Source organism: Mus caroli, chromosome 7 (genome assembly GCF_900094665.2).
Source record: "Mus caroli chromosome 7, CAROLI_EIJ_v1.1, whole genome shotgun sequence".
Classification (NCBI taxonomy): Eukaryota; Metazoa; Chordata; class Mammalia; order Rodentia; family Muridae; genus Mus; species Mus caroli.
In genome coordinates, this window is record NC_034576.1 from 142,229,268 (window position 1) to 142,237,975 (window position 8,708).

Here is an 8,708-nt window from a genome sequence, read left to right on the forward strand (position 1 = left end):
GAGGGGAAAGGAGAGGGGAGGGAGAGGGGAAAGGAGAGGGGAGGGAGAGGGGAGAGGGGAGTGAGGGGAGAGGGGAAAGGGGAGAGAGGGGAGAGGAGAGGAGAGGGAGAGGAGAGGGGAGGAGAGGAGAGAAGAAAAAGGGGAGGAGAGAGAGAGAAGAAAGAAAGAAAAAATAATATCATATATATAATATGTCTGGATTATATAGGAAGGAGCCTCTAGGGTAAGGGCAGCCAGCTCCTGGGCTGGAAAGTTCAAGGTTGGGGGCAGGGTATGCCAGTCAGGGACTGAGGGATGCTGGGAGAACCTGGAGGCGAGGTCTGCTTTGGTGTGTAAAATATGCACCTCAGTCCCTTGTTCTGGGTCTGAAACCAAGCATTCCCCATGTGGAGGTGGTCTTTCTCTATGCTTTGGTGCCTAAAGTATTTATTCTTAGAAACTCCAGTGCATGCCTGCCAACCTCTCCTGAGGGTGTCTGTTTTTCAGCTGTCCTGTCCTGTTCTTAGAGGTGCCAGCTATTGGTGCTGTTGGTCCATCTTCTCTGGACACTGCTAAGAACTTCATGCATCTTTGACTCACATGTTCCTGGGAGGTTCCATTTCCTGCATGGAACTCATTGTGTAGATCAGGCTAGCCCTGAGTTTATAGAGATCCACTTGCTGCTGCCTCTCAAGTGCTGGGATTAAAGGTGTGTGGCACCACGCCCAGTTTGTCCTATGGATTTTAATGCCTCAAGAGTAAGATCTGTTCTGTATTCATCAGCCCTTCCCAGGATGTCTTTAGAGGCACTTGGTAGAAGCTGAGTTGTTCCCATTTGTATGCATCCTAATCCCAAACACCTCAGAAGGTGGCTGTATTCCATAACAGCATCCTCATTTAAGGAAGTGACAGGGTCATTAGAACCATGCTCCAAGGAGATGATGTGACAGATTGTACAGAGAGAAGAACTGACATGTGAGAGTATGGTATCCTTAAGGCAAGAAAGGGGACCTTGAAGGACCCCACCTGCCAAATTAAAATGAAATATTAATTTCTGTTGTTTAAGTGACCTCGTTCATGGCATTTTAAAATGGTACTATCAAGCTATTAAAGAATCCAAGAGATTCCGAAGATGACAAGAAAAGGCCTAGAATACCCAAGAAAACTTTCAGAAAGCCAAGGAAGATCTTAAGGCTCAGGCTGGAACAGTGGCTCAGTAGCCAAGAGCATCTGCTGCCCTTGCAGAGGACCCTGCTTCAGTTTCCAGCACCCATGTGGCCAGGTGGCTCCCAACCATTGATAACTCCAGTTCTAGGCACCCTCTTTTGGCTTTTGTGGGCACCAAGCACTCACATGGATATACATATATACAGGCAAAATCCACACACACATACAAGTAAATAAATCTTAAAGATATTAGGGAACTGCAAATGGCAGTAGAAAGGACATAGTCCCGTCTGGGTAAGGGACAGATAGGAGACCCAACACATGACTCACAGACTCCTTGCCCACTACACTTCTTTATCTGCATCTCCTATGATTCTTTTATGCTTTGTGTGCACATGTGTGTGCAAGTGTGTGTGTGAGCATGCGTGCATGCGTGCATGTGTGTGTGAGTGTGTGGAGGTCAGATGCAAACCTCCGGTGTTCTTTGGGAGTCATAGTTTTGTTTTTGAGACAGAGTCTTTCACTGTAGTAGGCTGGGCTGGCTGGTTAGTGAGTCTCCGGCACGTGGCTGTCTCTACCTCCCCAGCACTGAGATTACAGGCGTGTATTACCATGCTTGACTTTTTTTTTAAATGTGGGCTTTGGGGATTAAATTTATGTTTGCAAGGCAAGTACCTTCCTAACTAAGCAGCCTAACCAGTCCCGTTGTGGTTCTAGTAATTAAGCTGGCACATGTAAACATATGTTCCCCGGGGTTTAGCTCCTTTAGCACATTAGCAGAACCTAAGTAACGGGTCATGGAAAGCCTCACTTGTAGTTGTTTCATGAGAAATACAGATAATACAGATAAATACATGAGAACTCCCAGGACTTGGAGCTGGCCTCTGAATTAGGCAGGGCTGTCAGGCATTCAGCTAAGACATGTAAGAATGGAGCTAACTCCAAGCAGTCAGTGTCAGAGTTTAACTGAGTTAGAAGACCCCACCTTGTATTAGCTGCAGAACTGCTTGATTGGTGAATGGGGACACTGCCCTACACATTTGGTCACAAGTGCATTCTGTGATGATCGGCAATTATGAGAAAGAGTTTTTTCTTTTTATTTACTTTCTTTCTTTTTTTTTTTTTTTACCTAGAAAAGGAACAAAATTGTAGAATGAACAAAATAAAACGAAATACACCCCTCACCCCCAAAATCCAGACATAGTTGGAGAGAGACTTGGGAACCTGGAAGACTGGGTGAAAAAGTCCAGAAAAGGGAGTCTCTAGTTCAGAATGTGAGGCAACAGGGGCTGTAGTGAGAAGGTCTGACACACACGTCGTTCTGGAGCAAGCAAAGAGGAGACTGAGGCAGATGCAGAATCTGAGAAAGCCATGGCTGATATATTTCACAAATTGATGACAGTGTGAGCCACGAGTTCTGGAAGCATTGCAGACACCAAAGGCAGCAGATACAAAGAGAAACACACGGAAGACAGTTACAAACCAGGTAGGAAAAGCTCAAAGCTTACCGAAGAGGAGGACACACAGGTTACCTACAAAGTATAAACATGGTTGACTGCCGAGTTCTTAACAGAGCTTCTGGTGTGGCAGAAGTGTGGTGTGTGCAGTCTCTGCCTGGACCACAGTCAGGAGCAGAGAGACCGTGGTTGTGGGATGGTTTTGGGCTCTGTGTATTTGAATGCTGACGTCTGTACCCAGAGACCTGGGTGCAGTCCGGAGTTTTGGTATTGTTATCACTATGAAACATTTCCTGACTCAGCCTTTTGTCAGCCATTATTCTCCATCATCTTCTGATTGGTCAGTAAAGAGGCGATTAGCCTATAGCTAGGCAGGGGAGAAAAAGTCAGGACTTGTGAGCCCAGAGAAAGCCACAGAAAGGGTCTCAGTGAGTAGCCATCAGGGCACAGATGAAGAAGGAGGCCAGGGTAAAACCTAGATGGCCAAGATGGCCATCTGTCTGGGAAGTGGCTGGGAAGTAGCCTAAGGGCAGCAGAGTCAGGTTAGAATAGATCAGAATCTGCCCAGCTATCGTGCCTGAAGCTCATCAATAAATATAAAGTCTCTGTGTCATTATTCAGGAACAAGGGAGGGTGTAAAAAAAAGCCCTATACTTTTACAGTCAGTAGATCAAAAAACAGCACAGGAACAAAGTATGCATCACACAGACACCGAAAGGAAGATGACATGGCTGTATTAAACCAAAACAGAACCCAAGATTTCAGTGTTGAGGCAGACACACCAGTGCCAGAGATGGAGGGTACTTCTTAATGATTAAATTTATGAGTTATTATGTTTATGAGTTATGGTTACATTTATGAGTAACAAGACAATCCTAAATGTGCATGCACCTTGATGGAACTTCACAAGTACAAGGTAAAACATTAAAACACAGGCTGTAAAAACAACACAAAATATTTGCTTCCAAAGACACAAGTGAAACTCACCATTCTAGGTGACTGCCACGAAGAAAAGGACAACCACAAAACCAAGAAAGAACTTGGCCTGGGTAACAGTGACAGCCACCAGGAAGGGAAATGCTTGCACTACTGGTTTCTGCCCTGATACCTCACAAAAGAAAGCAAAAGCAGGCGTGTGCATGTCCCTTACTCGTCGGATCCACCCGGTTTCACAGGAGAGGATGTTATAAGTCATCCTTGCTTTTGTGAGAAGGGGGCATGCTCAGTGGTGCTGCCTGGACTTGCTGGCATCCTTCCACCTGGCTCAAGAGTCCTTGATCTCTCCTCTGAGCTGACTGTCTTAGGGTCTAAGCTCACAAGATGAGATGTCATGGGAAGAAGGCCGACCCCAGAGTCTCAGAAGTGAGGTTTGCAAGACTGGTCAGGAAAAGGGCATAAAGTGCCTATTCTCAGAGCTGAGGGAAGTGGGGGTAGACAGGAAGCTGCCTGGGGATTCAGCTTCAGTAGAGACTGAAAATTTCAGGACAAAGGGCCTGCCTGGACTGCTAACAAAAGCAACTATCCCTGGGGTGGGACTGAGTTTTCTGGTAGAATCTAGAGTCTCTAAGTCTTGGTCACTTCTTCTTGTTTGATACTGGCTAATAGTCACATGTGCCTTTGGGTATTCTAACTTGTGGGGAAAGGAGGGACTTGTCTGCATGGAAGAGGAAGAAGAAGAGCACAGCCTCTGTTGGCTGGTGGAGCATCTCTGTGAGCTGAGCAGAGGGACCCACAGTTCCAGCAACTGGCATTCAGGGGAACCTGAGGGGCTGCAGGAACTTGGTAAATGCCTCTCTGATGTCACGGTTCCGCAGGCAGTAGATTATAGGGTTCAGCAGGGGGGTCACTACCGAGTAAATCACAGATACCAGCTTGTTGAGGTCGAAGGAGCTTATGGCATGAGGCCGGGCATACATGAAAGTGGTGGTGGTGTAGAAGATCAAGACCACCACCAAGTGAGAGGCACAGGTGGAGAAGGCCTTCCTGCGGCCTGCCCCTCCTGGAATCCTCAGGACAGTGGCTATGATGTGGACATAGGAGACTGAGGTCACTATCAGAGAGGTTGCAAGTACTGCTAGAGCTGCCACAAAGTCCAGCATTTCAATGGCAGTGGTGTCTGTGCAGGATAGTTGCAACAGAGGTGAGATATCACAGAAGAAGTGGTTGAGGGCATTGGGGCCACAGAACCTGAGGCGAGAGATGAGAGCTGTGGACACAAAGGAGGCCAAGAAGCCCCCAAGCCAGGCACTAAGAGCTAGATGCAGGCACAGCTTTGAATCCATGATGGCTGGGTAGTGCAGTGGACGGCAGATGGCCAGGTACCGGTCACAGGCCATGGTGGACAGTAAGAAACACTCAGAGGAGCCCAGCGAAAGAAAGAGGAACAGCTGGGTGAGGCACCCTGAGAAGGAAATGGTTTTTGCCCCTGCTAGGAGGCCAGCAAGCAGCTTGGGCACTGTGACTGTGGTGTAGAGGGTCTCGAGCACAGACAGATTGGCCAGGAAGAAGTACATGGGTATGTGTAGCTGCCGGCTAGCGCTGATGGTGCCCACAATGACCAAGTTCTCTAGGACAGTCACCACATAGATGATGAGGAATAACCCAAATAGCAGCCCTTGTAGATGGCACAGCTCTGGGAAACCCAGAAGAATGAACTCTGTCACTAAAGTGTTGTTGCTGCGGTTGCTCATTGCCCTTTCTAGCTGGAGAGGCCACTTCTGAGCACCCTGGAACAAGTGCCCTCAAGTGTCCCGTGTGATGGGCCCAGGTCACTGTTTTATTGGTCAGATCTGTTGGAGGCCCTGTTGGAGTCTCAAAGGCAAGTGCTGCCACACCGTCCCAGGACCAAGGGACGTTTCTCTGCTGGGGCTCCCAGGGCGGGTCAGCCTTGTTTGCAGGGATGGGTCAGAGAGAATTTTCACTGTGCACCTTCAGGATCTGCTACAATTCTCACTCTTCATTTCCATCTTGAAACTCACTTCCACATCTACCAAGGGCTGACACCTGAGCAATGGGGTCTCTGAACATCATTCTGAGCAGGACCACCCCCTCTTATTACACATTTGTGAATATGTGTAACCCTCCTTGACCCAATACACAGGCATATGCTTTCCAGCTGCACACACATTCATACCAGATTTGTGCATACACACACATACATACATGTACACACATGTTCATACCACATGGCATGCTCACATACAGTTCCAGAAAAAACTTGCTTGGCCTCATGTGCTGCTCAGAGCCCATAGAGCCTGGCTGTTGTCTGCTATCCTGTCTGAAGACTCAGGTACCTTGGTGAGTCCATGCTTTTTCCTGTGACCAAGGGATCCCTCATGCCCCAGGAGGGTCAGAGTAAAAGGCCATGCTTCACTAGTCACAAGGCCACCAAATGGAGGAGAGAACAGAGCAGAGGGTTGCAGGGGGGAGATGACTCACTCTATAACGGTGTCTCCTTTGCTTTCTCCTCTTCCTTTCTCTTCTCCCTGAGACAGTGTCTGTAGCCAAGATGGACAACAAACTCAGTATCTTCCGGCATCCGACTCCCGAGTCAGTATTCAGGGCTTCAGGTATGTGATTTCATCTGACTTCACCTCCACATTTGATGTCCTAACATGGCCCAGATACTGGTGAGCCAGAATTCACTCCCTCCCCCCCCCCCCGTGTTTCCCAAGGAGCAAACTTACTGTTGGAGATTGAGTGGAAAGTGTTGTCACCAATTCTCAAGTGAAATATGCAGTTTGGGAATTTCCCGTAGAGACGTCTTTGTCGCTAGGTGTCTGAGGGCAGACGGGAAGATCCGGAACAGAGCAGTAGACTTCATGGTTTCCCTGGCCCATTATGGAAGGGGCGCAGCCCCAGTCCCTTGATCACATCTAGCACCAGGCTCTCTGTTCCTGGACAGGACATGGCGATTGCTGGATGAGTGTAGTTTTCACAAACTGAGCAGCTCTCGCCTGAGTTGGTTCTTATTTCCTGGGTCGGGCAGTTGGTTCTTCTGGTATGGTGAATTCACTAATAGCAGGCAATGGCCCCTGGTGGGTGCACTGGAGCCTGTGGTCATGCTGATCTAATCTCCACTGCTCAGGGTCCTTGGTAATTCCAGCTGGTGGTTTGAGCTGAGTCGGGGAGGAGCCTGAGGGCTGTCACCACGGAAAGGGAGTGGGTCACCAAAACAAGAAGGGGTCCCACTTGCAAGCTGAGGGTGGAAGCCTTTCAGCCTGATCCCCTGCATGCTGGACTCAGAGTACCGGAGTACCATGAAAGGGAGGCAGCCTAGCACAGGATGGATGCTACCCCTGCCTCGGGGCTGGGACCTTCAGTTCCCAGGTCTGTCGAGGCTTGTGGCATCAGATGAGGGTCCCTGGAAGGTATTGCTTTCCCTGAACCCTTTGTTTCAAGTTCTCAGCAAGCCAGGCAGCATCCCTGCAACATCTCCACCTGTCTCTAGCTGCAGGTCTTGGGGGAAGGTGCTCCGTATCTCTCAGGGCCTGCTGCTCTGGGCCTCCGTTATCCTTATGGGCTCCTTAGTGGCCTAGCTCTCCCCAGGCCTGAGGACCGGAATTGTTCTCAGGACAATTTGTGGAGTTCTGTGGAGGTTCCTGCAGGCCCAAGGGGAGTTGTGCTCAGCTGGGAAGTCTCCTGTCTTCTCCTCAGCCCCAGGCTTCCTCGAGGGTCCTCGGTTCCAGAGCTGGCTGAGAACCAAGAAGCTTTTTCGTCAGACCTCAGAGCCCCTTCCATTTTTCCCCTCAGGACTGACATCTGTCCACGCATTCACTTTATGAAGGGACAGGAAGAGCAATCAACACAAGAGAAGAAAAGTGCAAAACGACCCCATCTCCCTACCTGAGTCCCCTTCCTCTCAGGGGACGCTCACTGGTTACCATGACTGACCTGTCCCCCCACATGGCTGGGTTTTGTGTGCGCTTGAAGGATATGGCAGAGGGTGTTACTTAGTCTTGTCTGTCACTTCTTGCTTTTTGTTACCAAGATCCCCGCTCTCTTTCTGGGCCACTCCCTCCAGTTGACCTTGTGTGCTGTCCCAGGTGTGACCATAGCACACTCACTTGGGCTGTTTCCAGCCTTTGACTGTTGAGGAGAGCACTGAGTGACACTTCAGCACATAGATCTTGGTTGCAGTCTGAAAGTTGCTCTTGGATCCAGACCTGAGAAAGAGGATATCAGAGTTGGACTTGGAAGTTTTGCAAGAAAGTATGAGTCTTTTCTCAGAGTGACCACATCAACTACACATCTGCTATGGGTCCTTGCCCAGATGGCATGGCCAAGGCATGAATCTTTGCCAAGTCAGTCTCATTGTTTTGGGGCCGGAGAGCTGGCTCAATGGTTAAGAGCACTGGTTACTCTTGCAGAGGACCTGGGTTCAGGTCCCAGTGCCCACATAGTGGCTGACAGCTGTAACTCCAGTTCCAGGAAATCAAATGCCCATAATTGACCCACCCTTCTGGGTGGCTAACATGTGGTGCATATACATACGTGCAGAAAATAATCTCTTATATGTGAAATAAAGCAAATAAATCTAAAATATACTGTGGGAACAGACACTGGAAAGCGGGGAAAATGGAGATGGAGCCCACGAAGATGTCAGGGATTTAGACTCTGGAGACCAGCATCAGAGTGCAGATCTAACATTATTGTTTATTTTATAAGCTTTTTAGTCAGTTAGGGTTTCTTTATGCATTCAAAGGCAAATCGGGGTGCAACCAGTGTTGTTTGGCAGACTCTAACTTGCCTGACCATGAGTCTGTCTGTGAGCCTGCAGGGGAGGGTCTAGTCCCCTGGGGAGGGAGATTCCATGATGACAGAGGAAGCAGCCACCATCCTAGCCTTGGGCCCTTTGTGTTGTGTCATCAGTAAGCCGCTGGGAGCCATGTCAGATCACACACTGTGTACAGTGTACTCTTTGAGGAGTCATGGTGTAAAGCATCATGTTTTTGACTTCTGTATGGCTCTCACATTTTGCCATTGTCCCCAGTGCTGTGTGCTGTCATCTGCTCACCAGTGGGTAAGAGTGCGTTTCATGCTTTCCAAGTCCCTCTTTAAAGTGTAATAGTTTCTTTTTCTTTTTCTTTTTCTTTTTCTTTTTCT

General features: G+C 48.7%; 2 protein-coding genes across 2 annotated transcripts in view; one reads left to right on the plus strand and one right to left on the minus strand.

The window, feature by feature from the left end:
- The window catches only part of LOC110298463 (scavenger receptor cysteine-rich domain-containing protein SCART1-like), an 83,324-nt gene that overhangs the window by 1,944 nt on the left and 72,672 nt on the right, over window positions 1-8,708 (plus strand). The window contains exon 2 of the mRNA XM_021167729.2: window positions 6,098-6,172. The gene's annotated coding sequence lies outside the window, so the exon portion shown is untranslated. The remainder of the gene's footprint in view (window positions 1-6,097; window positions 6,173-8,708) is intronic.
- LOC110297199 (olfactory receptor 226-like) lies at window positions 4,290-5,353 on the minus strand. The gene has a single exon (XM_021165939.1). The coding sequence runs from the start codon at window positions 5,291-5,293 to the stop codon at window positions 4,355-4,357; it is 939 nt and encodes a 312-aa protein (XP_021021598.1). The 5' UTR covers window positions 5,294-5,353; the 3' UTR covers window positions 4,290-4,354.

Excerpts from the sequence above, each read along its gene's own strand:
- LOC110297199 (XM_021165939.1), bottom strand. The coding sequence starts at position 5,293 with ATGAGCAACCGCAGCAACAACACTTTAGTGACAGAGTTCATTCTTCTG.